At 42.4% G+C, this 21,375-nt stretch overlaps 1 protein-coding gene across 1 annotated transcript in view; it reads right to left on the reverse strand.

Annotated features, from left to right (window-relative positions):
• Rgl1 (ral guanine nucleotide dissociation stimulator like 1) overlaps positions 1-21,375 on the reverse strand; it is a 111,919-nt gene that overhangs the window by 45,887 nt on the left and 44,657 nt on the right. The window contains exon 4 of the mRNA XM_076873043.2: positions 11,672-11,749. Coding sequence (XP_076729158.2) covers positions 11,672-11,749 — 78 coding nt within the window. The remainder of the gene's footprint in view (positions 1-11,671; positions 11,750-21,375) is intronic.

Below are 21,375 nucleotides of genomic sequence, written 5' to 3' on the forward strand. Positions count from 1 at the left end.
TATCTGTAAGTCCACTGAACAGTACCATGTAGACCAACTCTCCATTCACCACCTCTAGATAGAGTTTAATGTTTTATGGTTACACAGTATTCCACTGCACGGAGGCTCCGTAACTAATTTAAGTATTCTTCCACTGATAGGTAGATTATTTCAGTAATTTCCAATTTCTCATGATTACAGTTATAAAACATGTGCCCTTACTGCTCCCTGGGTACGAATGTGAGTGGTTCCACACAATGGGGCCCATGGAGAGCAGCAGCCCCCGAGGCCTGAGGGAGTACTGAGAGGAGGCTTGGTCTGGATCACACTTGTCCTGAGGTGCACATTCTGTCCTCCTCAATCTGTAACTAGCTCTGGGAATCTACTCATTTTGCCCTTTGTGGCAATGACCTTCCCACAGCTCAGCCTAAAAGACTCTGAAAGTTCACTGCAAAACCAGACACTGAGTTTGCCAGAAGAGCATTTTCACACAAAAGAGGAATAAACGGAAGGAGGAAGAAGAAGCAGAGTAAGGGAAAGACGCAAACTGCACAATAAAATTCGAGGCAGCCCCTGCCCTCTGAGCCAGCAGTGTTTATCAGCATGCCAGGGAGGGAGGCTTTCTGGAAAGGCCTGGACCCCTGCCCAAAGCTCACAGTAGCTTTATGTTTGCCAATCCTGGGAAGAAACTTTCCGTTCTTGATAGACTAAGAAGTGGATACAAATGTGAACTTTTAAGATTCCAAAAGGAAAACATCACAGTCAAACACAGTTACTGGACCTGTTACCCTGCTGGCTCCACTTCTAACAGCCAAGTCACACACTGACCAGAACCGAGTGGAACAATGTTGAAGTCACAAATCTTCAGGACAGGTGTGACTGTCAGACCAGAGAAGTCACCTGGCTCTGGGCAGCACAAGAAAGGAGACTGGAGAAGGAAGCCTGACTCCTCCCAGGAAGGGCCTCCTGGGAACTATGGCTTCCAGAGGGCCAGTCAGCTCCACTCCTATGTGGAGAGGACATGGAAATGCCTGCCTTCATCCACCCGACACTGATCAGTTGAGATTTCAAATGACATACTGTCACTGAAGGACATTTTGAGACACCTGAGACAGACATGATTGTTAACAGTCTTACAACTACTTGTCAAAAGTCACAGAAGGGAGGGACTGGGAAGCGTAAATGGCTCAGTGAAATCAATCAACAGTCATGAGAACCAACTCAAAGCATTTGCCACCTGTCACAGAAAGAATGACACAGTGCAAACTATGCCACAAAATGTGTGGCTCCAAGCCCGCTGGAGGAAAGTAACTAATGTGAACAAATACACACGTGAGTGCAAACACACACACCAACTGATGCTCTCTGGAACAGATCAATTCAAAGACATCAGATTGTAACATTAACAGTATTCCACTGCACGGAGGCTCAAGAGATGATTTCTGAATGACTTGCGAAGACTAAGAAGTAACTTCTGACAGAAAACGGAAAGCTGAAGACTGTGACATAAACTCAGTAAGGAGAAAAGTCCGTATGTGACCTCCTTTTCCAGAGTAATCTTTGGTGGGTTACATCGAACTCTTCAGTCCTGAGAAGAGGTGTAAATCTGATTAAGCACATGAGGAAGGTGGCCAGGGGCAGCAGCCCAAACCTGACAGCCGAGGGGACACCAGGACGTTTCCCACCTCAGGCAGTCTTGGCAACACAGCAACTTTTCCAACCTGCTGCCACGTCCCGTGGGGAAAGGAAGGCAGGCTCCGACGTCAGTAGGGGAATTCACTCATGTGGCTTCTAAGGCTTTTCCTTCCAGGAAGCAGATTCCTGGGGAGAATTAATTCACTGATGAGGCCAATAATTATTGGCTGCCCTTTATTATTTATGTGACAGTAGGGGAGTCCAGGATCCCATGGCTTCAGAGGGAGCCAACTTAGTCCAGGCTTCTGCGAGGACCTTCCTGAGGAAATGATGTTCAAGTTGAGATCTTAAGGATAAGGAAGAGTCAGTGGGGCAAAGACTGAGGCCACAACAACACAAGCAAAGGTCCAGAGGTGAGAGACCAAAGCACAGAGCTTTAAAGACCCGTTTAGCTGAAGAACAGGGAGGGGAAAGAGGCAGCACAGTGAGGTGTATTATGCTTGTAGATTTGTAGCCAACCAGAAATCAGCCTTCATACACCTGCTAGACGTCTTGGCTGAGAGGGATAGGGAGACAGAATAAAACTTCCAGGCCCTCGGGGCCCTGTGGGCATGCAAACCAGAGTAAGAGGCCTGGGTGAGCACTGAAGTACGGTTATGCTCAAACCACAGATTCTAACAAATGCAGAGATTTGGGGCAAATGTATTAAATCACACAAAAATTCCACAGGTGGTAAAACCCTCTAGAATTGGTAAAATGTTTAATGACTTTTTTTTTTTTTAGGTATAAAATCATCTCTCCCATAAAGTATCATCTCCAAGTGAAGCAATAGAACAACCATGAAAAAAGAACTCTGTTTACTTGGAGCTCTTTTTCCTCCCCCAAAATCTATTTGAGAAAATAATTTCTTGTACTTCACCAGCAGCAAAAGAGTAACCGTTTTAGAAAAGCAGCAGAATGGTTTTCTACTCTAGGACATTCTCCCAAACGCCATCTCCTCATGCAGGTCTGGGTGGAGGGTGCCTGTCAAGCATGTGGCTGTGGCCTCTGCCAGGCTGAGGGTGGGATCCAGTGCACTTCCCTCCAGGGCTGGAGGCTGACTCAGCCTTGACGCTGACTCTCAGCTGGACTCTCCACTTGTTCTCCTAGTCACAGAACAGTTTTTGTTTCAGGGAAGGTTGCCAGTAGACACTGCTCTGAGACCTCCAGCTAGATGGCTTTCCTGACAAAAGATGATACAAAGCTTTTTGTTTTTGAAAGAATAGAAACATTATCTGGACTTATCAAGGTCGTCTTGCAATGCCCTCTTACACTTTCCATTGTCACGGTTCTCCATTAGTGGTAAGGAGGGATTAGAATACTGGGAGGGGAAGTGAAAGAGGGAGATAGGACCCGGCAATTAATGCAAACAAAGCCAGAGTCAGATATAAGCATTAAAAGGTAAGGTTAGGGCAGTGGCCCTGGGACAGGTAAAGAAGAGAAAAAGCTCCACAGCAAGGAGGAGTGAGAAAAATATTCTTAGATGCACAAAAATGCTGAGTAAATGTGGGTGGACAGGGCCAACAGTAAGACGAGATGAGCCTGAAACTAATTACCCAAAGTCAAGGTTACTTACACATCTGTCTCTCATTCCCAAACTAAGTACGTAAGAGAAATATTTTCATTTTTATCAGAGGGGAAGAAGTAGAGGCTCGTGGTAGAGAAGTGAAGAACTGGATTAAACCTAAACTCTTTCATTTATTCACTGCATGACCCTGAACATGTTCCTAACCTCCCAAGTTCCTCGTCTGTAAAATGGAAATAATAATAGGGTCATTATGAGAATTTAAAAAGTATATACAGCACTTATCACAGGCATTATTCTTAATATGCAGTCAATAACTTCTAGCTATTACTAGGGGAAAAAAAACACTGTCACACACCAAAATTATGTTTTAGGGTCCTCAGTAACTCATTCTCCAATTCCCCACAGGCTGACAAGGAATTTTTCACATTATAAATAGGCCTCTATTAAAAACAAACTGCCAAGGCCTTCTACGGTTTTCAGCATCAGAATGGAGTTTCCGCTGCAGTATCAGATGCTACAAGGCCCTGAGCACAGGAAGCTGCATGGGCCTGACTGATTTGGTCTTCCTTCTTCTTTCCTCACATCCTTCAACTCATCTCCTTCCCCAGGAAACAAGTCTAACTTCCACATTTCAAAACAGCTGTGTGGGGGACCTTGCTCGTGTGTTCATTCCAATCCAAAGCACCAATCAGGCACAACAGCCTGGATTAAAGGAAAGACCGTTAAGTTAAAAGATCTCAGAATACTAAACAATCTAAAATGTCAGTCACAACAGTGATACCACAATCCATTCTCCCGGTACCTCTGTGGCCTTATTACCATGATGTAGGAAAATGTGAGGGATTCCCAATGTTCTTTCTTAAATAAAAAATCTGAGAACAAAAGACCAGGGTGGGAAGCCCAGGTCCTGCAGTGAGCTAGACCTGAATCCACCCAGTCACTTACTGAGCTTCTTGATCTAAGTGGAATCACACAACAGTGAGGGCAATATTTCCGCATATTTGTGATGGTAAAAGAAATCAAAAGTGCCTAGCAGAGCATCGAACATGGGGTAGGCAGGCACACCACAAACTGCAGCATCGGGCAGCAAGGGGGCAGTGATATCATTTTCATTGTCTAAAGGCTGCAGGTGAATGGCATGCCAGACCTGGTCATGATGTCTGAATACCCTCCTCTAATATGGAGGAAAAACCCTCATGTGACTTATTTTTCTTTCTTTTTTTTTTTAAGAACCATTGATTATTGATGTTTACTCTTCCTCAATTATCAGATCATCGATTTCTTCCTAGAAGCTTTCTACCCACAGCTCTTAAATGCACAATTTTAATGACTTCAAAACTAGTTTTTAATTTTCTTTGCCCTGTAGGAAATTTTTAAAATATGAGGAATAAATTTAATAAAATCACATTATATGCATATATAAATATACCACAAGAAATTCCACCTTTATGTATATGTAGGAAGCACTAATCAAAAATAAATAAACAGGGCTGGGGCTATAGTTCAGTTGGTAGAGTGCTTTCTTTGCATACACAAAGCCCTGGGTTCAATCCCCAGCACAATAAATAAATAAATGAAGGAAGGAAGGAAGATCAGTAAAGGAAGGAGAATAGGAGGAGGCTGGAGGGGAGGGAAAGGGGAAAACAGGGTCTGACATGGAGTGAATCAAATTCCATGCATGTATGATTTTGTCAAAATGAACCCGACTACTGTACATACTATAATGCTCTATTAGGAAAAAATGCCAGACTCTTTTATATGGCCTATTACTTCTCTATTTCTCCTTTGGATTTACTTCTACTTTAAAAAAAAAAAAAAAAAAAAAAAAAAAAACCAAACCAAAACAAAAAAAAAAACACCTTACACATTAATTCTTTTAGATTTGGAGTTTAAAATCTCATTTTTTATCTGTTCTTTTGCCCCTGCTTCTTTTTCCCATTTTTGTCACAATAACTCCAATTAGTCTCAATGGCCTTCTTGGGGTATTTGAATTTTCTGGAATGAATATTGATTGCTAACTCTCCATGAAGAGTTTTCAACACTTTCCACTGTCAAGTTACAGGCATTAAGAATAGCAGCCCACCTTCTTTAACTCATCTCCCTTTCTTTAAAGAGTATCCAATGTCTTGGATTACTACTATTTACATGTCCTTTACCAGTGACTGAAACCTGGTGTCACTATTTAATTTCTGGGAAAAGACTGAAAGAATGATATTTGTACCATGTGAAGTTATGGGAATAAAAACAATTCCAACAATATGAAGCACTGCTATGGCGAAAAGTCTGAGAAAACAAAACCTGGCATACCAAAAGGGAAGTGATGAGATTCAATTAAAGAAAAGGAAACTGAAGCGATTTCAACATTATAATAGTCATTAAAGGGAAGAAGTGTAGCGTCATTTCCTGAGGAGTTCCAAACCTTTCTTTAAATAAAAGTTTTATGTGTTTGAGAGTGTATGTGTACACACCTATTATAATCTCTTATATTTCTTTTTTTTTCTTTCTTTTTTTTCTTTTGTTACTGGGGTTTGAACCCCAGGGCACTCAATCACTGAGCAACATCCCCAGCCCTATTTTGTATTTTATTTAGAGACAGGGTCTCACTGAGTTGCTCAGCGCCTCACCATTGCTGAGGCTGGCTTTGAACTTGTGATCCTCCTGTCTCAGCCTCTCAAGCCACTGGGATTTCATGCAAGCGCTACCGCTTCTGGCTAATCTCATACATTCCTGAGAATGAAGAGTCATGATATAAAAGCCCCATGTGGTTACTATTCCTTCTTTCATTCTCTTTACTTCTGAATTCAATGACTGTTAATAAATTTGATCTAAAAAAAGTTTCCTTTGTCTATCTGATTCAATTTGTATTATTCTTAGAATAAATTTTTTTAGAATTTTTTTCAGTTGTAGGTGGACACAATACCTTTATCTTATTTATATGGTGCTGAGGATCGAACCCAGGGCCTCACACATGCGAGACAAGCACTCTACCACTGAGCCCCAGCCCTAGCCCCTCTTAGAATAAATATTATTTTATTGTTATCATATGCAAATGTCAGCAGGAGGATGAAAAGGACACACAGGTGGAAGGGACATGAGCAGAGAGATTTTCTTCTGTCATAGGAAGTGGATTTCCTGATTCCTGAATAGTGGCCAGCTTAGGGGCACTAGAGAAAACATGGAAGAACCTATTATATACTTCAGTCTCACCCTAACAACAGAAGTAACTGGGTGGCAAAGAGTTCAACATCTGGAACCCTTGGAAGCTGCATTCTTTGCAATTGAAGACATTCTTGTTTTAGAAGCCCCCAGTATTGTACAAAGCCTGAACTGGGCAGACTCAGGACTGGAATCGCAAACACTTGTATGTTGGAGTCAACTCTGCCCAACCTGACAGTTTGCTCTGCATGAGGAACACAGTCAGTTTGGTCCAAGACACCAGAAACCAATCTTTCTTCTCGACCACTTCAACTGTATCTCCACACTTTTTACTTCTTTAAAGTTTTTTTTTTTTTAGTCCTTTGATGGATCGATTAGATCCACACTTAAAAACACAAGAAAGACTGGTAACGTGCAAGTTTATATAAAATGGAAGGGTCACTATATGATTCACCACAAAAACTAAAAAAACCAAACAATGTTTGGGCATTTTTCTGTTCATGGTCAAAGCAAACAGTGAGTCCTTGTCCCTGCTTCCACCTCTACCAGGGCTGCAAACCAAAGGCAACCACCCCAGAGCAGGATGTTTACTTCTTAGAATCTCACTGGATGCCTGCTGTCTGCTTCCCACCTGAAATCACAAGAGAACAGATTCACGGCAAAGGAAAACGACGGGCACTTGGCCATTCCTTGCCTTACGCACAAGACAGTGCCTCAGCTCGGCTCTTTATTTATACCCATGGTGAGCAGCCGTGATGTCACAATTAATAATAAGCAAACCAAAGCCTGTCTATTCTTCTTCCTTTCAGTTTTTTTTAAGTCTGGTTACACAGCCTTTCCAACAGAGAAGAGCGGTCAAGGGTACCTCTCCAAAGTTCAATAAAATATTTGGGCCCTATCTCTGTTTAGGTTTCTGATGTTCATTTTCATTTTTTAAAAAGACAAGAAAAACTAACCAAATTTTATCATGGAACTTGAAAGAACCTCAAAGATTCTATGCTCTAAGCCTTATTCTTTAGATGAAGAATCTGGAACTGAGAGGGGTAGAGCAACTAAGCCAAGGCCACACGGCTGGCAAGTGACAGGGTGACAAACAGAAGCTGGAATCTGAGTTCTCCAGGCAGCTTATCCAGGCATTCCCACCTTCCAGGTGGCTCATTCCAGACCATCTCAGCATTTCATTTACCTAATCATCAAAAAGAAGCTGAATGAATGAATTTCCAAATAAACATGCTTAGATGTATATAAAGGCAGTTTTCACTTGCAGACAACAGCCTCAACATTATAGAGCAGGCACTATTTTTACTATGATGATGATTATTACCAGCAAGGCACTACTGATATTGAAGGTCAGCTTGTTCTTGCAGGGCGGGGGTTGTCTTGTGCATTCAGGGTGGTTAACAGCTCTCCTGACCTCTACCAACTAAATGCCAGTAGCTTCCCCAATGAAGCTAAGACAAACAGAACATCTCCCAACATCGCCATGTCCTCTGGGGGACACAGTCACTCCATTAAGAACCCACGCCATAGCCACTCCTCCTGCACACCTCCGTCACCAAGAAGCCCTCCAGCACTGCCGCAGTCAGATGCCAGAGGCATCCCTGGGGTGGCCGAGAGATGTGAGGAATATACAGATGGGAGAAGCTGCTTCCCTGGTTTCCTCTCAGAAAGACAAAGAGTGACCTGAGCCTACCCAGAAATGGAAAATTCCACAAGGATAACTTGTGAAAAAACAGAGCAAAAAGATAACGGTGAAGTGGAATAAAAAACAATTAAAGGAAAAGTGAAAGAAAGGGAAACGGAACGAAGAAAGAGGTCACCAGTAAGATAGGATTTAGACATTCCAGAACTTGTAGGACAGAGCAACCCATTATGAAGTAAAGTGGCATATTCTTATCAGGCGTAATTTTTTAAAAAGGCAGCTCAGTCTGAGGAAAAGGGTCAAGAACTTTCCACCGAGTCACTGTGCAGCTCTGGGAAAGGACCATTGTCCCCAGATGTCAGACCCCTCAGGGGAGTTCTGTGAAGCTCTTTGTTGAAACCTCGTCTGCTTAAAACTCAGAAGCCCTTTAAAACAGCTTAGCTGGAGTTTCACAGTAGTGTTCCTGGTGTACAAAGAATTTCAGTGGGACTTTGAAATAATGAACATGACTTTTCACACCAGGTTAAAATCAATTTTCTTAACCGCTACTTCCCTAAACGTATTGAATCTCAAAACATCCCCTGGGAAACAAGAAAGCTCTGGATACAGTTCAGACTGTCACTCTTGTTGGAGTATTCAGGTGGCTAATTGAATGGTAGCTCCAGATTTGACTCAGTTCCAAACATGCGGACAGCCACATGCTTATGTCGGATCTGTCCCAGGTCTAGGTTACTTGACAACTTGGCCACTCAGTTCTAACAGTATCTTTTCTTCTGCATACACTCAAATGCCCATTATAAAAAGGATCCTTTTTTAAAAAAAATTAACATTATAGTTATGCATAGTAGTTGTGTTCATTTTGACAAAATTATACCTGGATGGAATTTGATTTCAATCCCTTTCTCTCCCCATTCTCCTATTCACCTTCCTTTACTGATCTTTCTTTTGCTATTTATTTATTTTTGATTGGTACTGTCTCCATAAAGATGGAATTCCCCAAGTATATTTATATATAACATAATGTGAATTTCTTAAATTCATTCCACATTTCCTCCCCTTTTCCACCCCTCGTCCTTCCTTTGCAATCTCCTTCTTCTACTCCATTGATCTTTCCCATATCAAAAAAGAAAGAAAGTAAGAAAGTAAGAAAGAAAGAGAAGGAGAAGGAGAAGGAGAGGAGAGGGGAAGGAGGAGGAGGAGGAGGAGGAGGAGGAGGAGGAGGAGGAGAAGAAAGAAAGAAAGAAAGAAAGAAAGAAAGAAAGAAAGAAAGAAAGAAAGAAAGAAAGAAAGAAAGAAAGAGAGAGAGAGAAGCCTCCTTTAAAAAATCATTTTAGTTTTCATGGATAAACAACAAAAAAAAAATTGAACATATCTAGTCCTATGATTTGTAAACTCTAAAGTGCTTAGAAATCACTTCACCATTTTGCTAAACCATAGATTTTAATCCAGAAAGTCTGAGTGGAGCCAGAGATTCTGCATTTCTACCGAGTTCCCAGGAGATGCGGGTCTGTGGTCACACTGAGTAGGAAGGCTCCAAGTGGAGTCCTTTCTGAAAAGCCAGCCCTCTAACGGTACTATTTCTCTGAGACTGACCTCCCACTACCCTCCAGGAAGTCCAAACTCTCTCACAAGAAATCAAAGCCCTCAAGACATAATTTCAACCTGGCTTCACCTCCTTGAATTTCTCTCACCCAACACGCACACCACAAAGCGACCACACCAATTCTGTGTTGTTCCCCCAAATTCCACGCACACCACATTTCCCTGACCTGATCCTGCTGTTCCATCTGCTGGGCTGGCTCCACCCCCAAGTCTTGACCGTCCTTCAAGGCCCAGCTCGACGTCACCTTCTTCCAGAGGGTCCCCAACTGGTACACTTGGCATTCACATTTTTATGTCACTGTGTCTGTTTTTCACAATAAAATTATAATACTACATACACAACGTCTAACTCAGGAGTTTTGTTTATATGGTTGATTCCTGAAGGAAGGAGTCCATCAGATTCTGAGATTAAAAATTCTATGGAATTCCCACCCCCCGACTTTTGGCCCCCAAATAAAGGAATATTGAACCAGAGGTTTGGGGCACCAGCGCATACATCCATCTACCCAAGAACACCACCCCCAGGGCCCCAGCCCTGCATCTCCCCGACCATCCTCATCAGCACAAACATGCTCCCATCTTTAAAAATACACATGTACCGTGAAAAAACTCTCTTTTCTCTCCACATCACCCTCCGTCCAGTTTCTTTATTCTCCTCTACAGCAAAACAACTCCTTGCTGCCCCCACTAGGTCCCCTCCGTCCTCTCCTGGCTATACCTGCAGCCACCCAAACTGCACTCACCAAGGGCTCTGCAGAGCCTAAGTCTCTCTCACCTGATCTGCAGGGGCACTATGCACGGGGGCCTGCTGGGGCACAGCTTCCCTTCTTACTCCTCTCCTCCCACCGCCCACAGCTGCTCTATTCCAGTTTCTTCTGCCAGACCCTCTATTTCCCTAACTCTAAACTCTGTGGGACCCCAGGCTTAGTCTTTGGACCTTCTGCTCTTTCTCTTCCCTTAGGCCCCTCGAAGTCAGTTCCATGGCTTTAAATACCCATCTACAAACTAGTGAAGCCCCAATGCACACCTCAACTCAGACCTCCCCTGAATCTGCTCAGCCAATTAACACGTCCAAGGCTAACTCATCCTCACACGCTCCCCCAGATCCTGCTCCTCACCAGCACGTCTTGTCTCCTGAAGCTGCCTGTTCTATGAGCTGCTGAAACCATAACCCTTGAGCATCCAGGCCTCCTCCTTCTGTCCCATGAAGCCCATCCACTGCAGCACATCCTGCCACTATCGGCCACACTCTGCAGGAACACAGCAGCTGTGGGGTCACTGCTCAGGTCCACACCACCATTAACACTTGCCTCTGCCCTTGCAAGAGTCTAAAACAAGTTCCCTGCTCCCACCTGTGACCCATGCCCACTGTCACAGTCCGCTTTCCACACAGAGCCAGAGCAAACCTTTTCAAATGTAAGTTAGAACACAACACTTGTCTCAAAACCTTCTAAGTGCTTCTTACCCTCCTCAGAACCAAATCTCGCATCCTCTCCCAAGGCCTTCAAGTCCTCGCGAGATCTGGACCCACTACCTTAGATCTCAACCCCTGCAACTGGCCACTGCTCACTCTGCCTTCCTGTTATTTCTCCAACACTGTCCCTGCCTCAGGCCTCTTCCACGTATCCACCTGGCTCTTCACAAGGCTTAACCCACACCTCAGTCACCTTATTCAGGTGGTTCAGTGTCACTGGGTCAGAGAGCCCTTCCTGCGCCCTATGGGGAATGAAGACGCATCAGGAACCAGCCCCTACCCCACCCTCGCTTTGTCCTTCTCACTTTTTGAGCTTCTTCTTCATCTGTCTTTCCTGAAGTATAAACAGAACTAAGGCCTCTGCATTGTGTTCACTTGTTTATTTGATATCCCTTAGTGCAGGGCCTGGCGAACAGGGGTGCAGGATACACTTCTACTGGATAAGTAAATGCATGTTGTTAGAAGACAAAAATAAATAATAAATCTATGCCCCTATGCATTATGGAAAAAATCATGGCAGCAGCACTCCAAGGGAACAAGGACCTGCACTAACCCACATTCTTTTTAAAACATTTCTTAACTGAGGGTTAATGATGCAGAGGAGAGAGCCACTCACTTCCTGAGCACCGTCCTGGACTCAGATGAACTTTGGCTCCCATCTTCTTCACAGCTTGGGCTTGTCAGGTTTCCATACCTTCAGAGACAAAAACAAGTAAACAGAAACGGTCAACAGCATCAGAAAGCTGCTCTATTCAACTCCGCCAGCATGATAACATCACATTGTCAGAGCAATTAAGAAAAGAAATATTTATGAAATAGCATCAAACAATGCAGTATTATCAAGAGATCCTTCAGGATACCCATTATATACTCCGTGTATTCTAAACAGAAAAGTGATCTAACAATTGCACCATGGAAAACTTTCTCTTAATATTGACTGTTTCTCTGATTTTTCAGACTACAGCAGGTTTTTCCTCTCAGCCAAAGAATCAAATATTACGTGATACAAAACAAGCTGCTTTGTCCTGACATCTGTCACAAGCCCACCGTACACCCCTGCCCTGTGCATATCTGCTGAGGGATACACGGCTCTGTGGGCACTGCCTCTGCGTTCTAGCCACTCAGCTTGGTCTGAGGCTGGTCTCCTTGAGGTGTCTGTTTGGAGAAGGATCATGTAAATAACTGTGGCCCTCAAGTAAAGGCTGACAGAGAGGAGGGCTGAAGAACCAAGCTCTCGAGCTGCGGCCCAGGGAGAGCAGCTGTGGAGACGTGAGCCAGGCCATCCAGACACAGAAATGGAAGAAGGAGGCCCAGGGATCCAATTTTTTGGAAAGTAATAGGTGCTTAGATTTTAAAATTTGGCTCATTACAAACTCAAATGTTATTAAACAAGTTGATTATACTATTAGTTATTATTCCAAGTTAACATGTAAGCAAACCAACTTCATATAAGTATGTCTCTCCTGGTTCTGAATGTACATTTAGTGAATTCACATTGAATTCTTAAGGAATCTATCAACATACAATGCCAAGACTATTTCTGCAGTTTCACCTTCCATCCATAAAGAATTCAGAGTCCCTATAGTTTTATAAGCTGGTAGTCTGTCCCTAGGTTTTAACAACAGAAATTCTATAATTGGTGGGTTTACATTTTTAAAGAGCACACTTTTGTCTTCGACTAATGAGATTAAAGGCCCCAGTACCCTTATGGTTCCTTGTTCCTAGGATTTACAAATCCTTTTTAAAATAAAAGCCCACCATCTGGTTTGACCGACTGCCAGTCCATCTGGTATCCCCATCACCCATCCCGTAGGTTCCAGCATGTGCCCTTAAGCACTACGCTACCCCCACCACCTGCTCCTTTCTCTAGTTCATCAGCCTTATGGATTTCTTGGCTTCCTGAAGGTATTTTCCACTGGTCTCTGCCTTCCCTGCTCCCCTTCATTCTGCCCTACACCTGCCATTTATACGATTTCCAAGACTACCCTTTGCTCTTCCTGAGATAAAAAAAATTCAGTCAGGTTAAGATTTACTCAAACCCATGTGAGCAAGACAGAATGGGAAATGAGAATCCTAGTAAATAAACAAAGTGGGGTTTTTGGCTCTGTCTTTGGCCACTATCATAGCAAACCGTGTCCTCATGTTCTCTCACAATAGGCTTTGTGGTTTATTAAAGCAGGAAAGGTTGGGGTGGGTGCAGTGAATTGGGGGATCTTGGAAAGCCACTGGACCTCCCATCTATCTGACTCAAGTGACCCTAAACTCTTTTCCTGCCAGCCTTCCATGACCAAATATGCAAGTAAATCTCTTTTTTTGTCACATTAATTAGTCCATTCTCTCTCTCCCTGCCCCACCCTTGTTATTTTGGAAGTAACTTTTATTTTCCAACTGGAAGGCTCAATGAGAGATAGAAATAAAGAAGGAAAATTCTTTTAAGGAAAAGATTCTCATTTTACCGTTCCTGATAATTTTCTTTTCTAATAAGTTTGTACTAAAATCTTCCAGATCTTCCTATTCTTTGTCTCTTGCTCTTTTTCTGCACTGTTCAGGCTTGGGGCTGAGGTGCAGGTTTAGATAGCACCAACACCCATCACAGTTCCTCTCCAAGGCTGCAGTGCCAGGATGGATGACCAGATAGTACCAAGAAAGACTCAGCAACCACACTGGTAAGCAAAGTTCTTGCTCACTGATGGACCTGGAACCATCTGCAATGACTCAGAGAATCACATGAGTATGTCTCTTGACTACCAGAGTGTCTGCAGGTTCACAACCAGGCTCAGAGTGACCACTCAATAATAACTGGGAGACCTGTCAGAGACACCAACAGCAAGGCACATGTAGCAGAGCAGATGATCCAACTGTCCAGGCTCAAATCTTGCATACATCCTTGACTCTTCACTACCAACCCATCAGGAAGCCCTTTTGTCTGGGCCTTTATTTCTGTTTCCACCCTGGTTCAAACTAGCTTAGACCAATGCAACAGCTGCTAACTAGTCTATTCTCCTGGCTTCTGCCCAGCAGCCCTGTAATCAGATCATGTCAATGCTCCATTCAAAACCCTCCCATGACTTCCATCTGAAAAAAAGGCTAAAGTCTCCATCCCACAAGGCCCTAAATGATCTGTCCAGTAGCTCTGCACCTGTCTCTCACAAATTCCCCTTATTCACCCCCTTCCACCCACTGACCCCAATTCAACAGTCCATACCTCCTCCCACGTCTGTGCCAATGGCTGGCCCCTCAGCCCACAGGTCTTGGTGCAAATGCTACCTCACTAATGAGGCTTGCTAGTAGGTTGCTCCTTGTTAGCACAGATTGGCCTTTGCAAAAGCACCTTGTGGCCTTATGTTTTTACTAGGTCCCTAGTCTGTCTGTACTTTCATTTCTAAAAGGGCTTTAAGAGAGCTGTGATTATTCAAAATATCTAAAATTAAGACTAAAAAGTTTTTTAAGATTTTTAAAGCTGAGATATTGAAGGTATAAGCAGTATGAAAATGCAAAACTATATACACTATTACAAAGGAGACTCTGGCAGTAAAATAAAATTAAAGAACCTGTGATCCCCTGGAACTTAATGGACTGGGGCAGGGACGATTATTTGCCCTGGCACCTTTCTTATTACTAAGGAGAATTAACATTTTACAGAAATGAAACTAGACTAGTTTTGGAATCCAGAGTTCTCTAATGTTCATCTGAGAGTCAGTTTTACTAGATTAAGAATGTTTCTTTGATGTTTCCCTGAACCCGCTTATAGGTTCCCATCAAAAATCAAAGTCAAGTTCAGTTCTTTTATACCAGGGGAGTACAAATGGGGTGTGTATGTGTGTGTGTTTAATTAATGGCAGTAGAAAGCTACAAACTTGTCAACAATGTCACCTCCAATTTCTGCAAAGCCTCCCTAGGATTTGAGATCAAAGCCCCAGTCTTTTAAGAAGGCTTACCAATGAACAACTGCCCTTTTTTAAATGGTAACTTATAAAACTTAAATTAAAATACAAACTGTCAGATGACTTTTGACATGGTTTTCTCTGTTATAACAAGGCAAAAGAAAGATTTACAAACGCCTCCTAAAACACAGCTTTCAACCCTTATTTACTGTCACCTAAAAATTACCAAAAAATAAAAGAAAAGAAAAGCCCAACTTAATGTTCAACTGTGTGCTGATATTTAAACAGGAAAAGAGTATTTCCAAAAGGGATGTATTCTTTAGAGCCCATGTGGGCAGATAAAATGTTTAATATGAGTTTGAAGGGGAGGACCAGGAACACTTGTGGATCAAAGAATCCCTGAGATAAAGTTGAATCCCACAAATGAACCAATAACAATAGCAGTTAACAAACATTGAGAGCTCACTATACACCAGGCACCAGCTAAGCGCTCCATGCGGATTGTCTCATTTGATCTTATGACAACCCTATACGGTGATGTTATTATTCCAATCTTACAGATAAGAGAGAACTTAGGTAATAAACCCTGGAAGCAATGAGGTTGGAATTAGAATCTTGAGTCAAGTTCAAGAGCCTACCTCTAAGTCACTTCCCTCCCACCCAAGCAAGAAGGTCCTATTACTTATTTTAACTCTAATCCCTCCACCAAACTCTTTAAGGTTGGAAATCTTAAGCCGTTCATTCTTTCACTATTTGATTCCTTTGCTCATTTATTCCTCATTCAATGAAGTTTATTTATGAAGTATTATATCCAGGTATTATTCTAAACATTAAGAAGATAGTAGCAGCTGGGCACTGTGATACACACTTATAATCCCAGAGGCACAGGAAGCTGAAGCAGAAGGATCACAAGTTTAGATAGCCTCAGCGACTTTGCAAGGCCCTGTTTCAAAATAAAATATACAAAGATCTGGAGATGTAGTTTAGTGGTAAAGCACCCCTGGACTCTCAGTGGTAAGGCACCCAGTACCAACCCACCAACAAACAAATAAATAAATAAATAAAAGACTATAGTAGCGAAATAAACCAAAGTCCTTGTTTTCATGGGGCATACACTGTAGTGGGGCAGGAGAAAGCAAATAATCTAATCATCAGTTATTCTACACTAAGTCAGACAGTGAAAAGTGCAATGGAGAAAAAGAAAGCAGAAAAAGGTGTTTGGGCATGGCAGAAGGTCAGAGGTTGCTATTTCATATGGGGTGTTGGGAAGGGTCAATGTGAATGTGATAAATAAGTAGTCTGCAGTAGGTGAAGGAGCAAGCCACACAGATCTCTGAGGAAAGAGCCAGGACAAGGGTTTGGGAACAATGGCAGGACTGTGCTTTTAAGGGGCATCAAGCAGGCCAGCCAGGCACAGAGCAGAGTAGCAGCGACAGATCGAGATGGCCTGCTGGACCGTGGCAGGGACTTTGCTCTTACTCTCATCTAGCTTACTGCTAACTCCCCTGAATCCAGAGCAGGCAGGCAGTAAATGTCTGCAGAGTGAATTAATTTCCTCTCTACTACCACAAATGAAAGAAGGGCTGGAAGGGGAAAGAAAGGAAGGAGATGCTGACTTAGGATGGCGGGAGAACAGAAAGGGGGATAGAGACCCCACATGAAGTGGCAGCTCAGGGACCTCTAGAAGTCTTTGCTTTTCTATTATGTCCCAGACTTGGAACATCTTAGGCGTTTTTCTTTAACTGACCCACAAGAACACAGGTCAGGTATGAGAAAAATGTTCTGAAGTTGACCTTGACAGAGGAAATGACCTGGGTGGAACAGCCCGCAGGTGTCTGGAACACCAAGTGAAGGCGGAGGGAAGACTCTGGACCATATCCCATGGATCTGCACTTGAAATAACATCCTTTATGGCAGCACCCTCTCCACCCAAGTCCCACCTGAGAGCTGGGGCATGACCGCCACGCCTAGCCTTAGAGAAGTCTGGTTCCCATTCTGAAGCTGGCCACTCAAGAGGAAAACCAAGGTCAAAGAAAGAAGGCAAAACCTCCTCGTTCTCCGTGGAAAGAAGGGACTGAGCGATCCAGCAGAGAACCCTGTACTGTGCTCCTGCTCCTGAGATCTGGGTCTCTAGACAAAGTTTTCCCATGATTAGAAAAAGTTAGAAGACCACAACAAACTGCCCTCCCCCACACACTCTAGGCCTTTGCTGTGAAGCCTGCCCCCCACCCACTGTCCTTGCCCTTCCATCTTCCACATTATCTCAGTGGCCCCCCAACACCCAGCAGTGAAGGCAACATTAACATTCTACTCCTGACAGGCACGAAGTTCTATAAAACTTTCCTGAAAAATAGACCTTTAATCCCAGCCCCAGCCTCAACTGTCAAATAGAAGACCAAAAAACAACAACAACAACAACAACATGGTTTTAGAGTCACTATGTACCCAAGATCTTGAAAGAACACAAAAAGGTATCTCTTGCTGCAACCTGCTTCTTGTCCACATTTAATTATTTCAGTACGATGGCTCTCACACCCTTGACCTAAGGTTTCTTCAAGTTCCATACTAAGTCCCTGTCATCTATTTCTTTCTCTGTCATGTTTTCTGCATTCAGAGCTTGGTGGACCATCAGTGTCCCCTCCTTCCACTTCTAGCTCTTTAGAGTTCTAAGCCACTAACTGCAAATCTCCTCATAGGCATGCTACAATGGTGACAGCTATGATGAAGGAGGACACAGAATAAACAGCATTGACCAAGTAGTCACCACACACTGTTAATAAGCTTAGATTCTTCAGGCTTAAGATGAATTAACACATTATTAACAAATCAATTCAGGTCTGTGGCTCAGTTCTCCCCAACCATATAAAGATGGCATTGCAGAACTCTCCAGCAATCTCAGGAAGTATGTTTTGCAAGACCAAATAACAATGAATATGAGTGTGGTACCATGGCATCCCATTATTTTCAAAACTACTTCTCTCTCCTATGCTTACAAAAACTCAATACAGCATCAATTTGTCAAAATTGGTATTTACTAGAAACTTTAGAAGAGGCCAAAGGCAAAAGAACTGTGTTTCCCAGGATTGGGACCCTGAAATATGATTGTTTAAAAAAAAGTCAAATAAGAGAAAAGTGATAAGAAAAACATAAAATTAACTCAAATAGCTAATCCCTTCCTTTGTAAAGATTCAGAGACATTGTTCTTAAAACCATTAATTTGCTTTAATAAAACATTAAATGTACTATAATTTAATGAAATCCATTAATTTACTTTTCAAAACTACATTTAATATTTTTGCTCCAATTATAAGCTAGGTGCAGTACCCTCCTCTGATGCACAGTAGCTACCTACATGTCCCCTATCACCCATCCTAGGGACCCTCTGTCTGGAGCATCATAAATCAGGGTTCCTGGATAAATTTACAGGAGCCTGGGAATCCCCTAAATTTTTATGATTTTTTTTTATTTCTAAAGAAGAGGTTTATAATTTTTAGAAGGCATTTTTTTTTAGACTGGGGATTGAATCCAGAGGGGCTCTACACTGAGCAACATCCCCAACCCTTTTTATTTTTGATTTTGAGAAAGGGTCTTGCTAGGTTGCTTACAGCCTCACTAAATTGTTGAGGCTGGCCTTGAACTTGCAATTCTCCTGCCTCGGCCTCCCAAATTGCTGGGATTACAGGCACATGCACTACCACGTCCAGCTTTAGCAGACTCTTAAAGGGGATTAAAATCAACTCATTCTATCAAAACCACTGCTTTAGATTATCAAAGCTGAATTTAAAACTTTTCAGTTACCACTCAGACTATACACATACTTTGCAGTTTCCAAACATAAGCATACTTTTTAAAAACCTGCTGGGCAATTCAGTAGTCCTCTCAAAGAAAAGATAACTGCATGTCCTACTTCCCTTTAAAAAGTGAAAAAACAAGCAAGTGCCACTTCGTGGAAATATTTTTATCTCTTAGGTCTTACAAATCCCATTTCAGGAAAAGACAGTTAGCCTGGGTATGGTCTGGGTGACACTTTTGACATCATCCCTTCAACATCTACTATAACTAAACAGGCACCGCTGTCAGGAAGCTCAGGTTCTGCAGGCACTGCATGTTCCCATACAGAAATCCCATGGTGCTGCTGACTACAAATCGGGTCCACTTGGGAAAAATAAAGAGTCACCAAAGACAACCAACCCAGCAGGGAACAGAACTTATTTCCATTTCCCTCATGTGATTATGGTTGGATGTAATTCTAAAACAATACCAGGTTAAAGTTTTCTGGTTAACCTAGAGCAACTGGCAAAATTACAGGGAGAAAACAGTAACAATGCTTGTTGCACTGAGGCTGGGCCTTTTGTTTCCAGCGATGGTTCCTGCAGCTGAGCATGTGGGCCACGGGTGAACAGGCACGAGGGCCTGAACAACAAGGGTGAGGGAAAGCATTGATCTTTGTCATCTTTGAGCCCATAAGCCCATCTCCCTGACAAGAATTCCTTGTTCCTTATCTGTTGCTGCTATAACAAATTACCAAAATCTTAGTGGATTTTATAGGCACATAGGTCAGAAGACCAACACAGGTCTCAGTGAGCTGAAATTAAGTTGACAGTGCGGCTGGGCTCCTTTCTAGAAACTCTAGAAAGAATGCGTTTATTACCCTTTCTAGCTTTTTGAAGCTGCCTGTGTTCCTTGGCTCATGGCCCCCTCACTCCATCTTCAAAGTCTGCACAGTGGCATCTAATCCAGTTTCCATCCTCACAGCTCATTCCCTGACTCTCTTCTGCCTCGATCTTCCAAATTTAAAGACCTGTGATTGTACTGTGATTATCTAGATAATATAAGATAATCACCTCATTTTAAGTCAACGGATTCACTCTAATTTCATCTGCAACCTTAACTCCCTTAGCCATATAACTGAACACATTCATAACATTAGGGTGTGAATATCTTGAGGGTGGATGCGATTATTCTGCCTCCCATAGAAATATGCATCAATTATTATAAATGTTTTACCTTCTAAGAGTTTCTGAGCTAAACAGTCCTCTTCAATCTGATAAGGCATAAACCAGCAAGAGTATGAGACTTCTCATGCTCTACAGGAGTTTACAGGCTCTTTTGTATTTTATAAGCATTTCAAGTCCCCAAGTTTCTCATAGTCCTTGTGAAAACTCCCCTCCTCTTATAGAGCAACCAGGAGCTTCATCTTCCTCACATCACATCTGAATCCAGCTTATTGTTTGACAATCTGCTTTTTTTTTTTTTTTCATCACATGAATATCCAAGGCCAAGGGGGTCAATAACACCCAGACTTGGAGAAAATCTATTTGAACTCATTCACTATAACAAAAATCTTAAGAAATGGCCTTCATTTACTAAGAAATTCTCACCCTAGTCAGGATATCCAGGATGTCCGCATGCATTTTAAGCTGAAAGGAAACAAAGCAATGTGAAGATATCCTGAAAGTTTTCCTGCTAAATAAATGGAATGAGCATCCTGGAACCAAATGACCAATAAATCTCAATTTTTTCATGCAATGTAGGACAAAAGACTCATGGTAACCCACTCTTGTTGTTGCATTTGGCCCTGCAGGGAGTTAGGGAGGAGAGTTACTAAAATGAATGGAAAATGGTACAGCACTGCTTTGAAAAACTTTCCTATATAAGCAGTGCAAGTAAAACATTAGTAAACAACTCTTAGAAGAAGCAAAGGATAGAAAAATCACATTTCAATGAGTGTTAATACATAGGAGACCAGCACTCAGAGGTGACTTAATGTCACCAAAATAGCATGCTGTGAGATCCTCCAAATGGGTTCAGTTTCAACTGATAACTCCCTTTCCCTGGACCTGGAAGAGCAGAGGAAGATATTAGAAATCTTCCCTCCTTCTAAAAGAAAAGAAAGTAAGAGAATCTCCTCACAGCATGCCAGCATGAATCTAGGAATATTTGGCAAGTACACAGTCTAATTCCAGTACTAACTGAAAAAATTTAATTATTTTTAAGTGGGTTTAACAAAAAGTAATTTGGAACATATTGTATGCATCTCAAAAATGCTTACCCTGCTTCTCAGACTAAGAAAGCATTTGAGAGCAGAATGGATTTGTATTACATGCTTTTTACAGAGAGCTCACTACTACTGCCTCATAGTTCCTTAGGGGAAGAAAAGCTTTTAATACAAATGCACATGCAGTCCTCACAGCTTTGACAGTGACAGCACAGGCTACAGACTGTTTTGTATTTGTCTCTCCCAATAAATGCATGCAGAGGTTGGGTAATGAATGTCTACTGCTGTACCCTCTGAAGCACCTGCTCATAACAGGAATGCACAGCAGGCATTATTTATTTGAGACAAATAATTGCCAAGCACCTATTGCAGGTACCATTCCCCTCAGAGGACATGAGTGAAGAAGATAGACATGGTCTCCGAGTAGGAGAGACAGTC

This window comes from Callospermophilus lateralis, chromosome 13, assembly GCF_048772815.1.
Source record: "Callospermophilus lateralis isolate mCalLat2 chromosome 13, mCalLat2.hap1, whole genome shotgun sequence".
In the NCBI taxonomy this organism is placed as follows: domain Eukaryota; kingdom Metazoa; phylum Chordata; class Mammalia; order Rodentia; family Sciuridae; genus Callospermophilus; species Callospermophilus lateralis.